The sequence below is a fragment of the Anoplophora glabripennis genome, unplaced genomic scaffold (assembly GCF_000390285.2).
Source record: "Anoplophora glabripennis isolate ALB-LARVAE unplaced genomic scaffold, Agla_2.0 scaffold569, whole genome shotgun sequence".
Lineage (NCBI taxonomy): Eukaryota > Metazoa > Arthropoda > Insecta > Coleoptera > Cerambycidae > Anoplophora > Anoplophora glabripennis.
The window spans coordinates 298,570-321,208 of record NW_019416666.1 but is presented as its reverse complement, the minus strand read 5'-3'; the positions used below and the strand labels follow the sequence as shown (position 1 = coordinate 321,208).

The following is a 22,639-nucleotide window of genomic DNA, read 5'->3' as shown; positions in this document are numbered from 1 at the left end:
AAGCGGCTTGGATTGCAGTGCATTTTGCACCAAAAAGTTTTAGATATTTTGAAAATTGTGTTGATGACGTCATGAAATTTATTTTCCAGTAACATACATGTATTTTTCCATATTTAAAAAGAACATATTTTTCCGATAAACTTTTAATTAAAAATTTTTCTCTATCTATTTTCATTAAAATGTTATGATCAGAAATAAAAATAATAATTACAAACGCTTTATAACAATTATTTTAAAATTTACTGCTTGGTTAATAGTAGGAGGCCATTGAAAGTTTTCATACAAGGCTTGCTATGATACTGTTAATGATGCAAGTTGCCAGAAGTCCTTGATATAGTAATATTAAATACATATTTAAAAACTAAACATGTCTTTAATTAGCAACAAAGAAAATAAAAACAATAAGAGTAGAACAAAAAACAAGAAGTATTTTACATATACAGGGTGTCTCAGAAAGACCTCCCGTAAATTCAGGGGGTGATAGTACGACAAAAAATAAGAATTTTTTTCATATGAACTATATGTCTATTTTCTCTTGTTTTGGAGATACAGAGCGACAAAATAAAATTTTTTAAATAGAATTTTCACGAAAATTTCCAAACGGTGCGAAATATTTTTAATAAATTTGGTATTCCGGGGTTTTTAAGGACGCCAAATACGCTGGTCTAATTATGTTGTGTATATTTTATAGATGGCGTTAGTTATGCTACATTCGAATTATCGAATTACATTTTAAGTTCTAATGTTTTTGAGGTTACAATTTCATTTTCTAAAAATAATATACTCTTGTTAGAATTTCCTAATGTGGACGGTTTTCGAGAAAAAAGGCTTTTAATTGAACTCTTATAATATTACGGTGTAAAAAATAAGTGACTTTTCTCAAAGTAGGTTTATGTCAAAACTTATTGATGGATGCCTCATAAACAACGCATACATTCTCAGTAATATTTTAAACTTTAACTTTATATCAAAATTTTAGTGACTGTAATTAGTTATTACTAACTACAGTCACTAAGAATCACTAAAATTTTGATATAAAGTTAATTAGAGTAAAATATTACTAAGAATGTATGCGTTGTTTATGAGACATCCATCAATAAGATTTGACATAAGCCTACTTTGAGAAAAGTCACTTATTTTCTACACCGTAATATTGTAAGAGTTCAATTAAAAGCCTTTTTTCTCGAAATTATTTCTAGAAAATAAAATTGTACGTTAGAAATTGGAGCCCGAATGGTAAAAAACCTAATCTTAAAAAAAATTAGAACCTAAAATGTAATAGGAATGTAGCGTAATTTTATGCAAAAAAATCGTTAATAAGCAATTTGAAAAAAAGCAAAAAATTTGATTTTTCTGATTTTTTTTTACTTTCTTGGCTCTAGTTATTTTTTTGAATAAAGATAGATTGCTTCATAGAAAAAAAAAGTAGATAAAATTTCCTTCAAAACGAGGTTGTAAAGTTTTTTGGATGAAAATTGACTGAATATGGCCGCTCAAAATTTTTCGTTTTTGGTCGCGTTTATCCTTATAGATTTTAATTCTCATTTTTTGCAAAAAAGGAAGGAAATAAGACGTTTGAAGGGTCATTAAAAATGAAAAAACCGCGGGGTGCTATTAAATTAGAAGGTTGAAATTGAAGATGTGAGTGAAAATTCACTTTTACAGTTTTTTAAATATAGCACGAAAACGAAGCAAAATTTCGGTATAGTTCATAGGAAAAATTTTGTAGAGAATTGAATTTCTCATCAAAATGGCTTGTTTAAAAAATGTAAAAGGAAAATTTTATGCAAAAAATCGTTAATAAACAATTTTAAAGAAAGCAAAAAATAAGATTTTTTGATTTTTTTTTTACTTTTTTTAATAAAATAATTTAGTAAAACTTGAGAATTTAAGTACAATAAAGTTTATTAATAATGTAAACTCTTTTATTTTTGACTTTATCGAAAATTGTCATTCTTTATCCTTTCGAAAAAATGAGACTGTCATACAAACATCTTAGATTAGATATACAGGGTGCTCATAAATTAAAAAAACACGAAAATACTCAAGAGAGAGTACCATTATTTATCATTTTACACAACATTTTTATAAAACAAATCTGTTTATAACCTCAAATAATGTCCTAATACAAATTTTAAAATCAAAATTTCAATTTTTGAGGTGGGAAGTAGCTATACATATACAGGGTGTCCCGAAATTCACACAACAAAATTTGGTCATAGATTCTTAAGACAAATTTAGAGGACCCGTATTTTTTCTTTTTGCCAACTGGTCCCCTGTTTCGGAGTTACAGCCCCCTGAAATCTGCCCTTAAGAAGTTTCTTTTATATTTCAAAACCATGTTGTACGAGAATCACTAAATTTGGTCCACAGGGGTTTTATGAAATGTGGAATCTCACAGTGCTACGCTTTTTGGCGAAAAACACCCTTAAGCCCTTAAGCCCTTTCGTGGGCCCCCTTGTCTTTGGAACCAGAAAAATTTGGTCGCAAATTTGATTTTTTTAAAGATTATTGGTTAGCTAGAAAGCCATTGAATTTAGAAACTTGTTTGTCTCATTATATTTGTTTCGTGAAACGAAATGTTTTTGAGGAAATTAGCGAATTACGATATGTATTCGATCACATTTTGACATTTTTCTCGAAAACATTGCGTTTTACGAAAAAAGTATAAAGAGACAAAAAATTATTCCTAAATTTAATGGATTTCTAGTGGACTGATAACTTTTAAGAAATTTAAATATGCGACCCAATTTTTTTGGCTCCAAAGACAAGGGGGCCCACGAATAATTGTCTTAAGGGGGTTCCCCGCCAAAAAAGTAGCACCATCAGATTCCACATGTCATAAAATCCCAAATTTAGTGATTCTCGTACAACAGGGTTCTGAGATATAAAAAAAAGATTATTCTTAGGGGTGGACTTCGGGGGCTGTAACTCCGAAAGAGGGGGCCACTTGGCAAAAATAAAAAATACGGGTCCCCTAAATTTGTCTTAAGAATCTATGATCAAATTTTGTTGCATGAATTTCGGGACACCCTGTAGAGTAAAAGTCAGAATTGAAATTTTTAACGATTCATGCAATAAAATTGCATGATCGTCATAGTTCCTTTTAACCCCGTTTTTTTTTTTTTTTTTGGATATAATCAATAGCCTAATGCGGGACATTCTGTATACCTACAAAGAAATTCTTTTGTATAACCTTTGTTGTATTTTAGATTAAAATAGTGAAATCACTAATCCATATTATAAATTATACATCAAGGATTGTCGCTGATTACAGATAACTTGTTTAATGTTTTATTTCCTTCCAGTATTCTTCTAATCCTTAAATGAAAATATTAAGTGAATTGTAAGACCTGGATTAGTCTAAGATTAGTTTCACAACTAAATTGTGATATATAAATGCGTCTCAATAGTTATATTCCCAGTGCCAGTGGAAATTTAATTTTACAGGTTTAATGTAAGTGTCTATATTTTATGTATAAATTGCGAAATTAATACATTATTCGTTTTGCTGTTTCAGGAAAATGAGGTTCCTTTTTCCTTTACTTGCTCTGGGTGTCACCCTTTCCTTGGCTGAAAAAATCAGGTTCGATAATTACAAAGTCTACAGATTGATTCCTAACGATGAGGAGACTCTCGATATTCTTAAACAAATGGAAAACACGGATCAACTATCTGAGTATAACTTTTGGAGTCCTGTAATCAAAGTAGAAACCCCAGTAGATCTCATGGTACCACCTTACCGTGTCGATTATATTGAAAGTATGGCTAAGTCTAGAGGGATGAATGCTAGTGTGTTGATGGAAAATGTACAAAAGTACATCGATAATGAAGGTCTTCGACCACAGGCTAGGGCAGGAAGCTTTGGTTGGACTAGTTATCACACATACGATGAGGTATTCTGAATTATTTACAATATTTATCTTGCGTTAAGTATTTATTTCTTGTTTATAGATATAGTACAATTATTCTAGTTTAACATTAAGTTCTATTAAAAGCTTTTAATGTTCATTTCATTGGCTATTCGTAGAATGAGGCGTATATTTATTGGTATAAGAAATCCATTTTGAATCGCTTTAAAACTAAAAGATTACAATTTCTTTCTAGCATTGACGTTGAATAAACTAGTTTGCAATAGTGCCTAATATTGATCATCGTATCGTCATCGATAAGTGTCAATATTTTGTATTTTAATTTGAATAATTTGTAAATATGAAATTAATAAAATATGACCTAACCTTTTGTACAGATAATATCATCTCATCATGATTTCAGTACAACAGTTTTCTCAGATCATTAGCCACGAATTATCCTGATACTGTGACTCTTATTCGCGGTGGTTATTCCTTCGAAGGACGTGAAATTCTAGGAGTTCTAGTATCCTTTAGTCCTGCTAACCAAAACAACGCTGTATTCTTAGAATCTTTAATCCACGCTAGAGAATGGTAAGTTCTTTCAATTTTATGCAAATTTTATGTCAATTTTATGTGATAGTTTAACAGACAAATTAAAAAAATGGATTAACAAATATATGTATAGAGTGCTACAGACAAGCAGGTCAAGAAGTTAATCACAGATTATTCGAAAATAATGGCACTTTCCTTACGTCGTTTTCGTTTAGGGGCCTCTTTAAATGTTGTCCTAAAGAAAAAGGAATAAGCTTTGCAATTAGAAATTTTCCATTTTTTTGTTATCTGTCCTTATTATGTTTTTTCTTCAATTTTAAACTTTGGACTGCAGAATGTAGAAGTCTCTGTATTAAATTATGATAACGTTATCCACAACCGTCAGTAAAGTTAATATTTCAGACACCAATTAAAAAAAATGCGTAACGTCACCAAAAATGTCCTGTCACATGTCCAAAGAAGTTCGAAACTAAACAAAAATAAAATTTTTAATAGCATTCAGAAAATTTGAAAAACATATGCTTGATCCAGAAAACAAAATACCATTGTACACATACACATTATGGATATGCCTTGAAAAGTATGGGAAGGTAAATCACTTCCGTGCTTCGATTTGTTTAATCATAATTACATAAAAAAATTACCGGTTGAGAAATAGTCTCTGCAAAATCATTTTAACATCCCGCATCTTAGAAAAGAGGTGCTTATATAAAAAGTGGAAGGAAAGTCTTATTAATTCTTATTTAAAAAATTTGTGCTTACCTATATAGGCTTAGTGCGGCGAGGAGTTTAACAGGACCGTAGTCAGATTACGAATGAAAATATTAGTATCTTTACAGAAAATATGTCGCAACATAGTATTATTACCAAAGAGCGAGGCTAAGTAGAGGATAAAATACTTATATTTTAAATGACACCACTTACCCGATAGACCTTAGTGTTGAGACAAGACTTCCGAGGCATATTGGAAGGAGTTAAAACATATTACTACGTGATTTTCTAAGTTTTCTTTAGTGAAACGGCGACGTTTATCATTTAATATTAACTTGTGTAGGGAAAATGACCGATCAACGTCTACTGTTGACAACGACAGTATGAGAATTGTTGAGGCATGAACTATATATTAATATATTTGCTGGTAACTCTTGATATGTACCAGATAATACTACATACAGGGTGTCTCACGGTGACGACCCATTAGAATGATTTCAGAGACTACTTCGATTTGAATTTTGAAAATTTGGGATACCGGGTTTTCGGGCATGTCCTTCTGAACCAAAATAATGGCGTCCACGTAGGTACCACTTCCGGTTATTCCGGAAGTCACCACCATCTTGCTTATTTTAAATGGAACATCCTATATATTATTGCAATTTTGGTTTCTACTTGTTATTTTAGGTGGACTTTTATGAAGTTTCACTATTCCTAAAATTAACCGTTTTCGAGATATTTAATTTTTTTCAAAGAAATGGAGAGAAACAATGACCGGCTTCAAACCATGTGTATTTTATAGTAAGAAAGATACATCATCAATATTTATAGGGGGGGGGGGGGATAGTTAAACCCCTAAGCTTCCCATCCATATTTTCAAAGTGGCTTAATTGCATATAAGGTGCTAGAAATTTAATGTCGAGTTTAGTTAACTTCAAACCTTCATATATCGTTTTTTTTTAATGGAACACCCTGTATGTTTTCTATATTCCGATATACAATTTTATTCTCTTTCGAACGGTATTAGGGTTCCCTATACCTATCTCTTCCTAGTTTTTAAGTTATTTACTATTTTTTGTGTAATCACCTAAAATCATGTAATTTCTTGCAAGGATAGCTGTGGAATTTTTAGCAAAACTTCAAAACAAACAACTAAACTGTCACTTTGTTGTTAGTCTCTTGCAGTGACAGTTTAATTTTGTGTTTATAAGAAATGGAAAACAATATATATTCAAATGCTGATATTTTAAATTTATTATTCATTCACGGACGTTGCAATGGGATTATAAGCAGAATATGTACAGTTTTTAATGAGAGATATCCAAATTTACCACCAATGAGCAGAAAAAATTTAAGAAGAATTTTAGCAAATCAACTAGAGTATGATCAAATTTGTGCAGAAAGAATTTTACCAAAACCAATAACTTCAAATGAAGATAATGTAATAAATATGCTAGCCTATTTTAATGTTCATCCAGAATAAGCAACTCATGCCGCAGAGTATGATTTAGGCATTTCACGAGCGTCCATTCACAGGATGCTAGGAATTAATGATATGCATCCATACAAATTTAAGCTACTTTCTGCTCTTCATCCGGGTGACGCCGTGCAACGTGTACAATTTTGTGAAACGATGTTAGTGCGATACCAAGAGATCCACAAATTTTGCAATATATTATATGGACAGACGAGTAAAAATTTACGAGAGAAGGTATTTTTAATAGACATAATACTCATTTGTTGTCATCTGAAAATCCTTATGTTATCCGGGAAAGAAACTTTCAAAATAAATTTAGCGCAAATGATTTTTGTCTAGTTAAAGATAACCAAATTTCTTACCATATCTTCGAAGAAAATTTAAATGCAAACGGTTGTGGCAGATTTTCTAGATGATATACCATTAGACGAACCAAGGAAGTGTTGGTATCAATTAGATGGGGCTCCACCTCACTGTCACAATCGAATCGATCAACAGCTGACTGAAATGTTTGAATATAGATGGATGAGACGCCTAGGACCGTGGAATTGGCCAGTGAGGTTTCCCGACCTCACTCCATTAGATTTTTATGTTTGGGGAGTAATAAAGCAAAAAGTTTATTCTACACCTGTTGCTTCAAAATAGGATTTGATTGCTCAAAGAGCTTTCCATGAATTGCCTGCAGCTGAAATAGCAAATCGGTGACTGATGCTGTTATCTCTAGAATCCACAAGTGCTTAGCTATTAATGGGGCTCATATTAAACATTGTTGACTTTTTTAAGTCATTTTTTTATCTTATTGCATTATTATTATCAACATACATAATCAAAATTGTGTATTACTATGTATGAAGTTCATTTTTTAGAATTCTTCTTAACTTTATTCTGCTCATTGGTTGGAAAATTGGGATATGTCTCGTTAAAAACTGTAAATGTTCTGCTTAGAATCCCATTGCAACGTCTGTGAATAAATAATAATAAATAACTGGTGATAGTTTAGTTGTTTGTTTTGAAGTTTTGCTAAAAATTCCACAGCTATCCTCGCAAGAAATTACATGATTTTAGGTGATTACACAAAAATGGTAGATAACTTAGAAACTAGAAGAGATAGGTATAGGGAACCCTGATACCGTTCGAAAGAAAATGAAATTGTGTATCAGAATATAGAAAAACATACAGGGTGTTCCATTTAAAAAAACGACTTATGAAGGTTTGAAGTTAACTAAACTCGGCATTAAATTTCTAGCACCCTGTATGCAATTAAGCCACTTTGAAAGTATGGATGTGAAGCTTAGGAGGTCTAGCTATCCCCCCTATAAATATTGTTGCTTTTTCTTTCTTACTATAAAATACACATGGTTTGAAGTTAGTCACTGTTTCTCTCAATTTTTTTGAAAAAAATTAAATATCTCGAAAGCGGGTAATTTTAAGAATAGGGAAACTTCAAACCTAAAACTGGGCGTATATTATTGGCAACGTATATATTTTTTTGTACATCATCCATTATATAAAATTGTTCATTTAGAGATAGTCCATGTGATCCTAATTTACGGAATTACGGAACTTGGGGTTCTTTAGTTTGTTTAATTTAATATTGCTTGAAAGAAAGGCGTCTGTAAGTTCATAGAAAAATACCAAGTCTTCAGCGCTGGACGAGGCATGGCTCTTCAAATGTCTTGTCACTTTAGTTTTGTCAAAAGAATTTATAATGCGTTCACAAACAGTACAAAACAGGTCATTTCGTTTAATACGTATGTCCATGTAACCTTCGGGATCACTGTCAAACCACATTTGAAATAATTCCGGTCGGTTTCTTTTCTCTTTTGACATTTTACTTCCCTTCTCCCCCCAACTAATAGTTGTTAATGTGAATTATGTTACTATTTATAAAGAGTTAATTCAATACAATTTACAGCAGACGTAAAAAAAGAAAGATATCGACGCGACGCAAACTATACTACAAGGTTCCGTAAATAACTGAAAAATTCAAAACGCGAGTCAGCTGTGAAGGCCACCGACCCTTACGCCTGCTCTGTTAGACTCTGCGCTTGCACTAAGCCTAGTGATTAACAATTTAATTTTTTTGTAACACTGTAGTAGTTGAAAGCTAGGTTAAGTAGTGTATCTAAAAGCAATAACAACCAAATTTAATGCAACGTTTCCTACTTACGATAGGCTCAAATTTTATTTTACCAATTTTATCATATAATTTTATACTCGTTACTCTTCTTTGCAGGATTACTGGTGCAGTCAGTACATACATTTTAAATGAAATATTAACAAGTACAGACCCAGAGTTCCGTAGATTTGCTGAAAGGTATGACTGGTACGTTTTCCCTGTTTTCAACCCTGACGGATATGTTTTCACCCACACAACTGTAAGTTTATTCACTGTTAACAGAAGTATTTAATCTTTATTTTGAATATAGTGGTAAAATAATATATCTTCTTATACAGGGTGATCCGTTAACGGTTCGCTCAGCGGTTGTACAATGTTAATAGATTGTTTATCCCACATTCGTAGCAGTCTAGTTTCCTATGTACAGACGCCCCGTACCGTTAATGGATCACCCTGTATATTCTTATTTCATATTTGCACACAATTTCAAATAATATAAATACTAGTAGCAGAACCAACTTTTGCAAGAGGGTGTCCTTACCTGAGCGTTAATTATATAATTTAAACTTTAAAAGTAATACTTTTTGTATCATTTCATAGTTTGGTTTGATTACTTTGGTCTTTAATTAGTAATTGATTAATGAAATGTTACGTAATGCCAGCCAGGGCGTCACCTTTAACTTATAACAGTAGAATTTCTATTATTATAAAATACGATTCAGAAAAGTTGAGTAAAAATATTTGTTTTCCAAAATATAGGGCGCTAAAGTAATTTTTATCAGTTCTTTTTATATTTCCCAAACTTGTTGCGATTTAACTACCTCTATTATTATTAATTTTCGTAATTTTCAATGTTGCTTATTTTCAACATTTAATCTATACTAGTTTGTATTCCAAATCCTAAAACATGTTATTGAATTTGAAACAATGTTTGTATTCTTAATAGAACAGTATTTTCCAGAACAGAACTAATCTCGAAAAGAAAATGTTATGAGCCATTTTAAGTCAAGTAATATTCACTCTTAAAAATATCAGTAGCGAGAGTATTGATTTTAGTTGATTACATTCAGTTTACATCACAACATGCCCTCTAATAGGCAGTTCAATTGTTAAAAGTTTGAAAAGAATGTAATTATTAAGATATTTAAAAAATACACAAAAAATATTAGACTACAATGCCCTGTATTTTGGAAGAATCACCCTTTGAAATATTTTAGAAAACTTAGAAAACACCTTATAGTATGAATATAGGTGAGACATAACAGAATGGTACATCTATCAATGGTCACTGCTGTTCAATGCATATTGTCTTGCCTATTGAATTTTAATGATTACTAATAAGTCTGAAATCGGTATATGTCTGGTGGCTTTGGCTGACGAATGATTTTAGCTGTTTACTAGGCATTGTTGGTATATATTTATGCTATTGTGTAATGAAACTATTGCCTCTGTCTTCTTAGAACTAGAAAATGTTGTACTTTGATTAAATTTGGTTTTCCTGTCACACTGAGAAGAAAACAATAACTTTTGCGCTAAAAAAGGGTGTTAAGTAAAAAAGTAATAAAAAGATGCCACAAATAAATAACTACATTACATAATTACAAAATATATGCCTTCGTATTTTGTTAATGACTTTTATGGATTTTCTTTTTAAAATTAAATTGAGGTGTATTTTCAATGAATAGAGTGTCAAGGAATAGGGCGCTTTGTTCATTTGATGAGAATTGAAAACTTGAATTTGCTGAAGCAATACTTTATTATGTTGTGTATAAACTTTATACGCAACATAATAATAATTGTAAATAGTTACGTCCTACTGTAGAAAAAGATATCACAAAATACGTTACAGTTTGGAATCATCATCAGAAAGGACAAATGTTAGGAGGTTCTGATTAATCTTGAAAATTTCTCTTTTATTGTATGAATGAATGCAGAGTAATCACGTGAAATTATTAGATTCGACCCTGACTTTTGAAAATATTGGAAAAGCAAAAAAATATATATTTTATTTCTTAATTTTTCACATTTTCTTCAATTCTTCATCAAAATGAAAAAAAAATGAGTATCCCCCTGCACATACAGGGTGTCACATGGTGACGAGACATTAGACATATTTCAGGAACTATTTAGATTTTAATTTTGAAAATTTGGGCAACAGTGTTTTCGGGCATGGATGGCATTCTCAACTAAAATAATGGCGTCCATCTAACGCTTCCAGTTATATCGAAAGTTGACGTCATCTTTGTTATTTAAAATGGGACACCCTATATATTATTGCATTTTCGGATCGATCTTAGGTATTTTTATTTAAATTTTCAGCAAAAACTATTACAGACATAACTATAATTTGACAATTAACTTGACAAATGTCAAGTTATTTCAATTGTTTTTGGAGCGTCTCTGGTCATGGCCAATTTGACAACAGGTCTGATACGAGAAAAACTGTCCAAAGAATAGAAAATTGCAAATATCTCTAATAGAAGTAACGGCAACCCTAACAATGATTATATGGCTTGAAAGAAAATTTGAATTTGCATACGACAGAGTAAAAAAATACAGGTGTTCGACTTAAGTTAATAAAGTTATAGCTGTTTGAAGTTATCAAAATATAATAGCAAAAATGAACCACCTAATATTAAATGTTTTAATTTGTTGGTATACCATATAGTGTTAAACATGTCCTTTACAAGTGCCAAAAATCCGTTTGATATCACGCTCCTGAAAAGAGTTAGGTACTAGCATCTCCGCAGGAAATCTATAACTCCTAGATATAGGGAATATTTAATAAAGTAACCCTCTTTCACGTAGAATCCGAAAATGCAATAATGCCCCCATTTAAAATAACGAAAATGACGCACACTTCCGGTATAACCGGAAGCGTACGTGGACGACATTATTTTAGTTAAAAAGGTCATGTTCGAAAACACTATTGGCCAAATTTTTAAAATTAAAATCGAAGTATTTTCTGAAATATGTCTAATGTCTCGTCACCGTGGGAGACCCTGTCCATTTTTCCATACAAGCATACAAAATGAGACGTAATTATGTTAATTACGTCTCATTGTTTAGGCTAGCAAAAAATGTAAGATAGTGAATCATTCTGTTTTAATTAAAAGGCAACTCCGTAGCGTTATTTTAATTGGAACAAAATGCCAGAGAAAAATCGAAAACAATTACAGTCACACAAAAAAAAGTGTGATATGGTTTTGACCAAACTAGTATATCACATTGTATTTTGACACACTGAATTCGAATCCACTCTCAGAATTGCGCTTTTTTCTAAACTTAAAACATAATTCAAAAATAGCAGAAATAGACGAATAAAAATGAGAAAAAACTATAAAAAAATATTTTTCACATTTCTTAGCAAAGCTATATGTAACTGGACTCGCTGAATCCAACTCTACCTTTAGAAATCATACAGCACACCTCATTTTTTTCTAACCTCAAAACAATCGACCAGAAATCGAAGTTTGCAAAAAATGAATCATGAAAAATTTGGTATGTAGGGGTTTTTAGGTTCGCTATTCACGAATTTGAATTCAGAATTGCAAAATTCAACATGGCGGATCCAATATGGAGGACGAGATTTCCGAAATATCAACAAATTAATCCCGAATTGCATCCTGGGGGGTTTTGTGGGTTACTGATCACGAATACGAACTCAGAATTGCAAGTTCAACATGGCGGATTGAATATGGAGGGCCAGGATTCAATATGGTTGATTTTGATGTATACAAGCATCTCTAGATGGATGGCCTTTTTAAAACAGGAATATATGGACCTTTGAATAATGGATCTTTGGATGTATAACCTGATCTACTAAATCATACACAAAAGATACTTCCTGATGAAGCAGCGAACCCCAGACCTAACATAACCCGCTCATGTAAATCCTACTAAACATGAACCTCCTAATCAATCTACAAAGTTCAGACCTAACATAACCGGCCTAACTAAATTCTATGCAACATATTCATTTTGTAAGATCTAGTTGAGCAGGTTACGTAAGGTTTGGAGCTCGCAGCTTCATTAGGGCCTTTCGGTTATGTAGCATTTAGAAGTTTATGTTTGGTTTGGCGTTCGTAGCTTCGTCAGAGCCCTTCTATTGCGCAAGATTTAGTTGGGGAGGGTATGACAGGTTTAGAGTTTGCACTTTGATTGTGATTGTCAGCTAGCTGTTGCGTATGATTTATATGAGCAGGTTGTGTTAGGTTTGGTGGGGAAGATTATGTTAACATCCGAAGATCCATACATTCAAAGGTCCATCTATTTCTGTTTTTAAAAAGCCATCCATTTTAAGATGAATACATTCATGCATAAAATCAACCATATTGAATCCGCCATATTGGATCCGCCATGTTGAATTTGCAATTCTGAGTTCGTATTCGCGATCAGCAACTCCCAAATCCCACCAGGATCCAATTCTGGATGAATCTGTTGATTTTTCGAAAATCTCTTCCGCCATATTGGGCCCGCTATGTTGAATTTTGCAATTCTGAATTCAAATTCGTGATTAGTGAACCTAAAAACTTCTACATACCAAATTTTTCATGATTCTATTCATTTCTTGCAAAACTCGATTTCTGGCCGATTTTTTTGAGGTTATAAGGAAATTAAGTGTGCTGTATGACTTCTAAAGGTGGATTTGGATTCAGCGAGCCCAATTATATACAGGGTGATTCAGAACTTATCCAAAAAAATTCTGGATGTACAGGGGACCTTTACAAATACAATTTTGTAAAGAAAAAATCAAAAAGGTCAGTTCGAAATTGATTTAAAAATACACTTCTGCACGGCACTGTTGATTTTTCTGTTATATTGGCCTTTTATTTTAGGTTTTCTTTTAATAATAATGCAAAGTACGACACACACTTTATTCCATTTATTCCCAACAACAAAACTTAACCTTATATTCTAACCTTATTCCCTCTCAACCACAGAACTACGTTCTTCACTGAACATAGAACCAGGTAAGTATTCAGTCGGACCCAACCTAAAAATATGTTTTGATTTTGCTTATTTCTCCACCCTCCTTACCCCTCCCCTCCCGCGCTAGCCTAAGGGCCACCTTAGCAAAGCGCATCCCAGGCTGCATAGCCGCACTACCCTACCCAACCATACCACACATAAACATGACACTACCCCCGGGGTTTACACAGACGAGCCGGCGAAGCAAGAAGAGCGCCAGAAGAAAGGGCCCTAGCCGGCGGGGCCCAGCCAGGACAAAAGNGAAAGAAATATGTAAATAGAATTTTATCGCACCTATTTTATATCGGCAAATTCAAATGCTTTTGCCTTTATTAATTATTAATAAAATTAATTTGTGTTTTTAAATAATAAAATCATTTGACATACCCGATGCTGCAACAGCAATTGTTCAAAATTTTATCCACTCACGTGTAAACACATTTGGGTCCGTCTTACTCACTTTCTACGAACTAACACAAATGATGTCTTGCTTCACCATAACACAAATACTTCACCATAATACAAATGTTGTCTTGCTTCACCATAAATTAAAACGATATCCATCAACTCTGAGTTGCTATACACGCAAGCCATTTTTGACACTAACTACTAAAAAACTGATGTAAATACCACAGATAACAGGTAAAAACTACCGCAACGATGGATTTCAGTATTAGGAGTCACTGGGCTCTCCACGCGTATTGCGAATGACGCTAGAGACTACAGTTGTCCAGCTATGTAGTGGTTTAATGTGCTATATTCAATAATTTTTTTCTCAGAAACTATAAGGATTTTACAAATTTTTTTTTTTACAATATTGACTCCATTTCTCATGCCGCATCTATTTCCAAATTTGTTTGGATAAGTTGTGAATCACCCTGTATAGATATGCTAAGAAATGTGAACAATATTTTTTTTGTAGTTTTTTCTCATACTTCGTATATTTTTGCTATTTTGGACCTATTTTTTGAGGTTAGAAAAAAATGTGACGTGTTAGCGCAATTCTGGAAGTTGATTTGAATTCAGCGCTTCAAAATACTATATTATATACTAGTTTGTCAAAACCATATGATTTTTTTTGTGTGGCTTTGTTATTAGACAAAAATTGTTTTTTGATGAGTTAATTAAAATTTTGGCACCTTAATAATAATCTTTTTCTAACACACTACACTTTCTATGTCATTAGCATAAACACCAAAATCTATTTGTGATCCTAAGTGTTTTAACAGAATATATAGGTCTTCTATTAGAAAAAAAGATGGATTTGACATATCCCTGACGATGAATTGTTGTTTTATTGAAAAATATATGCCCAGTGAAAAATGTTGTTAATTTTTCCTTTTTTTTTACTGCGAACCTAACACTTTAGCGTGAAGATTTTGTACTTACTAATTACTTATGCTTCAGATGGTCATAATACACTAAACTAATTTAACAGTAATGTATATTGTCCAAAAATCTTTTTTATGTTTGGGATCGAATACAAAAAAAAATCGGCTTTGCCTTTCAGAACCGTATGTGGCGTAAAACAAGGGTGCCGTACGGAGGGTCGTGCTTTGGTGCCGATCCCAATCGTAACTGGGGATATTTCTGGAACAGTGGCGGTTCCAGTGCTCTACCTTGTTCGGAAACCTACCACGGCCCATCAGCCTTCTCGGAAACAAGCACCAAAACACTATCCCACTTTATTTCCATCATTGCTCACAGGTTTGTGGCGTACATCAGTTTCCATTCGTTCTCTCAGTTGTTGCTGCTTCCTTACGGACACACTGCTGCCCACCTGGACAACTATAATGTAACAGTAAGTACATACAATATCTATTTATTGACTAGGTGCTATTTTGGATCGATATTTCAGTATCCAATTGGGCTCAAGGCAGCTGAATCACTGGCTAGGCGTTACGGGACCAGATACGTTGTTGGAAACATTGTGGAAACTATTTGTAAGTTTAATTTTTAATTTAGGTACACATAAAAGTAATTTAATCTCTCAAACTTGATAAATTCAATAATAATAATATCATGACTAGAGTAAAAAGAATAATCTTACAGTAAGTTGAAAAAAACATATTTCTGGCTTTGACATATATCCAGATGGAAAGTGACATTTACCAGGGTGGAAAATGATTACTTTCCACCCAGACAAATGTCACTTTTAACCCGTGTTAATGTCATTCATTGAATAACGAAAATGTTTATTTCTAAATAGTTATTTACACCATAAAGGAGGTAAGTATTATCCGAGACTGGTAAATTATACTTAACTGTTGCGTGGTGTATAACATTTGATCTGCTCCCACAGTTCTTTATGGTTCATGAAATAAAGATTAGGTTTTATTTTTTGACATTTTTTAAACAATTCATTTTGACATTATTCGAAATCTTGCAAAGGTGCCTTGGTTGTTTGGATTTTGTCGTTTCTAAAGTGTTTATAATAATACATAAAAGTTGCAATTTTGCTGGTTTTGAATTATTATTTCTAAATGAGTGATTTTCAAATAGAAAAAGCAGCAAATGCTGCTTGCGAATTTTTCTTGCTCGAGAAGTCGAAAGTGTGCTATGAACGAGCATATAGAAATTTCAAAAAATGGTGCCAGAAGAAAAATACAGATGTTTCTGAAATGTCACTGCTAGTATATTCCATGGAGAAGTCAATAACTTTAAAGTCACCGGCGAGTTTGTGGAGTGAATACTCAATGATTAAGTCAACTATTTTCTTAGAGGAGAACGTGGATATATCAAAATACCTCGAGCTGAGAGCATTTTTGAAACGTAAGAATGACGGCTATAGGTACACCTAAAAAGTCAAACGTCAAACAAGAGAACAAGTCAACGATTTTCTCGTTCAGGCATTTGATAACACATATTTGCTAATAAAGGTAGTAACGATCGTAGGCATTGCAGGAGCATGTCGTTCTAATGAGTTATGCAAACTTACTTTGGTCAACGTCAATTTAAAAAATTTCGATGCCATTATTGTAGTTACAATTCCAGATTCTAAAAATGGTATGTCACGTAAGTTTACAATTACTTCTCGTCTGGGCTCTGTTTCTCACCTAGAAATTCTCAAGAAATATATCAAGATGAGATTGGAAATTGCAACACTCTTTTTATGCGCTATCAAGCAGGTAGATGTTACAACCAACTTGTCGGCAAGAGTACCCTTTCTATGATTCCTAATAAGATTGCAGAGTTTTTGATACTAGAACATCTTGAAACATATACATGCCATTCATTCCGAAGAACATCGGCAACGTTACTGGCTAATACAGGAGTTGATATTAGCATCAACAAAAATGAAATAGCCAACATTACAATGACACTTCAACTCCAGGTTGTAGTAGTACGTCGCATCATGCTGTTTTAATGGAACAGTCAGATGATATTGAGCCTCCGGTGATTGAAATGGAGCGGTCAAATCATTTTGAGAAAAATGTGACAATTAGTAAACGGAGGGGAATAATTATCCAGATTTTATAAATGCTACTAAATGTAATAACTGTACAATTACTATAAATATTCATTCATAATGATTAATAAAATGTAATGTTCATCAAATATTTCTATTTATTTGTTCATATAATATGCATTTATAACTCGAAATCGCTTTTTTTCCGTAGGGAGATTAGTTACCTCACTTACCTCCCGTTGTACGTAGTAACTTCCACTTCTACGGTAAAATGTACTTACCCCCTTAAAAACAGTGTATTAATAGTCTATTTGCTGTATTTGGGAGCAAATAAAATATCTTATTGTACATTAAAACATTCCCAACAAATTTTATTCGGATTAAAGTTAATCACATTATTCACATTAAATTTTGTAAAATCCTTGATTTCTTCGAATACTTAAAACACGGGTTATGTCAAATTCAGTTAGATTCGTATATTTCCTCTCTGTATTTGGTAATTCATATTTTCCTTCAGGTCTGTTTGGGATTCCTCTTTGGCATTCCTTCGCCGTTTCTGAAACCATAAATGAAGTGAATGCCTGCATAATCTTGATGAAATTTGTATGAGATTTAAAGAATTTATCCGGACACCAACATACGATCTTAATTTTATGAATTAGTTACCAAACAGTAATCTAAAAGTTTGACTTAGTTACATAGATACAAGACACGTTTATATTATTATACGTTGAAATTATAATAAACTTTAAATAGTATTAATAAATTATTGTTGTAGATGTTGCTAGCGGAGGAAGTATGGATTGGGTAAAAGGAACATTTGGAACTCCACTGGCTTACACTTATGAACTCCGAGACACGGGGGTATTTGGTTTTCTTCTGCCTGCTGAACAGATTATTCCCACTGCACTAGAAACTCTCGATTCTTTGATTACCATCCTCAACGAATATGAAAGTACTAAATAATAATTATATTTCTTTTTTATTGTTATAATAAATGTTTGTTCATTTAAATTTGTGCCTAGTTTTCCCATTCTATGAATTTCGGTTTGATAATAACCATTACGTTAAGTAAACTAAGTACACATAACTTTGGTAAATTAGAGTTTTCTTTAAATTCAGTAAAATCATTTATTTTTCTTCTTGTTAGGGTAAATGTGTATAATCGTACATATCCATTCATCTGAATCTATAAAAAAATTTCAATTGTAGGTTCTTTAATACTTAATATAACGGGAGCAAAAACAGGAATCTACTTTATCAACATAGTTTTGATAACATAAAGATTACATATTCTCGGTAGCTGTACTGTAGTTTAGCTTGTTGGGTTTTCACACAGTAGGAAAATGTACTATAGTTTTATAAATCTAAAGAATAAAGTTCTTCAACAGGTTCTTTATGCATAGAAGTTCTTCATATCCAGATCTGGCGGACTAGATAGCCATTAAACCGTCATGTAGGTACTGCTAAAAATATGGCATCGAATTTGTCCTCTTGCCTCCGAATTTCACGCACCTTCTTCAGCCATTAGATGTGGCATACTTTGCTCCAATGAAGAAGGCCTGGAGAAAACTTCTCACAGAATGGAAAGAAAAACACAAAGGCTGCATTCCAGTCAGAATTTCCAAAACTGCTTAAAAATACATTGGAAACAAACAGTAAATCAGGTTTCAGAGCAACAGGAATATGTCCATTAGACCCAAGAATTATGTTGAAGAAGATTCCGGAAACAGAATCTGAAAATGACAATGAAACAACGATTTGATCGAGAACTTTTGAGGCTTTCTTGGAAGACAAAAGATTTGTACAGTCATCTAATAAATCTCGTGACAAGAAAATTAAAATTGCTAATAGGCAATCAGTCAGATTTAGTGCGATTGGACCACCATCGCCCTGCTGTTCCTCATCTGAGGAAGAAGCAAGTCCCTTTGTAACTTCTAGTGAAAATGAGAAGCTCCCCAAAAATGGAAGAATTTTTCACATAACCACAAGTCGAGGATGAAAGTATTGTAGAACGTAAACAGATTATAGAGGTTTTGTCTCTGGGGGTCAAAAACTTGAGAAGAGAGAGATTCCAGTTTAGAATCAGAAGCAATGTAGTTGTACAATACCTACCTACCGTTGAATTTTAAAACTGAAATGTGACCAAATAAGGCTGTTTTAATTTTTTCATAAAGACGTTTTATTTTACCTTCTTATATACTGTGACGTCGTATTTTACTTGTTCGTCACTATGACGCCTGAGCGTCATTTACATTTATTTACAGTCCTATTCTACCTATTTACACTATTCTACTCTAAATCTATCGCTAAACGGTGATAAACGGCTACGGTTATGTACAGGGGGTGACTACGGAAAACGGTAAAATAACGGAGCGGTGTTAAGCGGTGACCTGACTAAAGCAAAGCACAGCAGAGCTAGCGGAACGGTAAAACAGGCAAACGGTTAATGCGGTAAGCGGTAGTGCAGATACCAGAAAGAAGGAAGCGATTTAGCAAAGCAAAGCTACAAACAATAACTATAGACTAGACTTGGCTACTATCTTTACACAAAAGCAATAAAACACTAACAGCGGGGCTCCTCAATACTGGCAGGCGGCTGGCAGAAAATCTCTGAAAGAAAGTTTGATTAATTACAACCTGCGTTTCAACTCATAGGACAGAAAAGGAGGAAAGGATGACAACATCCTATCAGCCGAACGCGCAGTTAGGTTAAGTGTACCGGAAACAGTACCGGAAACAGTACACCCAACCACGTCGTACCTGAAAGAAAAATAAGATTAACTACGACCTGCGTCTCTACTCATAGAACAGAAAGGAAATGGGACACGACATTCTATCAGCAGAGCGCGATGTTAGGTCGAATGCACCGGACAGTGACAACAGTGCACCCTTCCTTGTCGTATTCCTGCGGTTCTGTACGACCTGCGTTTCAACTCATAGGACAGAAAAGGGGGAGACAACATCCTATAAGCCGAACGCGCAGTTTAGGTCCAGTGCACCGGACAGAGACAACAGTACACCTTTTCTTGTCGTAGTACGGCGGATAACTGAAAAGACAAGATATGATTAGTACACACGGACAGCAGCCAAGTCTTTACCTATGTTCCCTAAACCTTGACGCACTTCTCTTCCTGGACACGTCTGGTCGGTCGGAATGCTGGAACAGGATTAAGTCTGCAGTACAATTATCTCGTCAGGCCTCTTGTTACCTCAAGAGACTTGCGCATTGAATATGCGCGGAACCTAACTTACTTCAGTGGTCTTCGGACTGGACTGGTGTTGGCGGCGGCTGGAGATGAACTAATTTTCAAAGTCCGTTTGTTTCCTAAGTCCTTCGTCTCGGATTGGCGGCTGCGCAGTTCGTCTAAACTGGATTTGTAGAATTTTCACCTATTTCCAGCGGTGACGTATCTCCGGGCAGGGCGGCTGGCGCCTCGACTGGACGCTACGACGGCTCGTGGTAGCCTAACCCTTCGAATGCAGCCTGTCTGCTGTATTCGTACGGCGAATACTGGCGGCTGCGCAGTTTCCTCAGGCTGGACTTAGTGAAATCTTACCAATTCCTACTGGTGACGTAGCTTTGACTGGAACGGCTGACGGCTCGACTGGACTCTACGATGCCTCGTGGTGAACTGAATCTTCGACGGCGGCTTAATTTCTAGGTCCTGGTGACGCTTCGGCAGCGACTGCGTAGTTCTCCTATGAGGGACTTGTAAAAAACACACACACACTTTTTTACATTATTTTGTCCAAATTCGACCTTAGTTTAATCTGTATTTAATTGAGAATAAATAACTGTCCTAATTCACCTTGGAGCGAATTTGGACACTTTTCATTCAAAAAAATATATATGTACAACCAAAATACCCAATTTTATTTTTTGATAAATCAGTAGAAGACACCAGAGAATATATATTATTTTTTTCAAATTTTTTGAAAACAAAATTCAACTATGATTTGCAAAACACCTCAAAAATCATCCAAATTCATCCTATCTTATGGTATGTCATTTCTGCACTGCTATACAAAGGCACTATTTCTGTCTGAACTTAGATTATTATATAACATTTTGTTTGCACCGTTTCAAGTCTATGTATTAAGGATTACTACAATAGGATTCATTTAAACCCTCAAATTTGACCGCTTAAACTTAATTAATGAGAAAACATAAATTGACACTATTGACAACACTTAGCTGCTAGTTATAATTTTTTTAAATAGGCATTTCCTCCTTTCTTCTGTGGACTGTGAATGAGTGAGTGGTGTTAATACATGATTGAGAACTTTGAAATGGATTCAGATTCTGACTTTGATGTATTGGATGATTTTAATATTCTGGAGTCTGGAGTCTGGAATTGTGGGGAGGGTAGCAAAGCTACAGCACTTAGGCCCCATTGGGCCTCTTGTACATCCTCCCATTAGAGAGATCAATCCACCTGAGCCTATTACAGTGAAAAAGGTGGTGACGTTGCTCAGGGGGATCTCTCTAATATAAGCCATTGAAGGCTAGCGTTCTCCCAACATGGACTCTCTTGTTGACGAGACGGCAGTGCATGCAATACTGTCTCGTCTTCCTGTGCACAGCCCCTACAAAGAGGTGTTTCACACTTCCCCATATTGTAAAGGTGTTTCCTTAGCCAATAGTGTCCAGTTTGAATACCTGTCACCAGGCGAAGATTTGACCTAGACATGGCCAGGTATTTTTTGGTTGTGTCTTTGCTAGGATACACTAAGAGCTCCTTAGCAAAGCGACAGCAGATTGTTTCATCCCACCGTTTCATAAATTCTTTGTGGGTGTCTTCCTTAATAATTCCAACAAGTGCCGACAACGGAAGTACACTGGAGGGACCGGGTCCAAAAATATTGAGGCCCGATGCGCTCCTGGCTAGCTTGTCAGCTTCTTTATTGCCATAGCACTGCTCGTGTCTGATATCTGATGTGCAGGGATCTAGAGTATATTCCACAACCTGCATACTCCTTCCTTTTTGATCCATCTGTGAAGACGCTAATTACATCTCCACGGGCGGTTTCTTCCTGTCTCTTAATGAGTATGGTGTAGGGTTTGTCAAATGTAAACCGGGGAGAAATGCTGTCAGTGTCTGCCTGCAGGAGGGGCGTCTTCCTGACGACCTCATTCCACAGGCGCCTTCTGACTTCTCCACATCCTACATCCGGTTTTAAGCCAACGTTCTCGAGGTGAAGCATGGTTGTCAAAGCCATTTCTCTTAGATAAATATTCAGAGGTGGCAGACATAGCATTACCTCCATTGCTATGGTAGGTGTTGTACGCATAGCTCCAGTTATGCTCAGACAGGCAACCCTTTGTACTTGGCTGAGCTTTTGTTTAGCTGTCGTCTGCTAGGATTTCGGCCACCAGACGACAGCCCCATAGACTAACATTGGCCTCACTATGGCAGTGTATATCCACATAACCACATTTGGTTTCATGCCCCAGGTTTTGCCAACGGTTCTGCGGCACTGCTCATAGGATATATACGCCTTTTTTAATCTTCTCTCAAAGTGAAGATTCCATGTTAGCTTTG

The 22,639-nt window shown here is 34.3% G+C and overlaps 1 protein-coding gene across 1 annotated transcript; it reads left to right on the top strand.

Annotated features, from left to right (window-relative positions):
• Positions 1-3,368: 3,368 nt before the first annotated feature.
• Positions 3,369-18,107, top strand: LOC108912309 (zinc carboxypeptidase). The gene is made up of 7 exons (XM_018717518.1): positions 3,369-3,457; positions 3,521-3,896; positions 4,276-4,445; positions 8,831-8,972; positions 15,195-15,485; positions 15,543-15,627; positions 17,872-18,107. Coding segments are annotated over exons 1-7 (1,254 nt in total). The 5' UTR covers positions 3,369-3,455; the 3' UTR covers positions 18,060-18,107.
• The last annotated feature ends 4,532 nt before the right edge of the window (positions 18,108-22,639 follow it).

What these genes read in the sequence shown, in the direction of transcription:
- LOC108912309 (XM_018717518.1), top strand. An exon ending in GTTATCACACATACGATGAG is followed by an intron (nt 3,897 to 4,275) that starts GTATTCTGAATT and finishes TCATGATTTCAG; the next exon opens with TACAACAGTTTTCTCAGATC. An exon ending in TTAATCCACGCTAGAGAATG is followed by an intron (nt 4,446 to 8,830) that starts GTAAGTTCTTTC and finishes TCTTCTTTGCAG; the next exon opens with GATTACTGGTGCAGTCAGTA.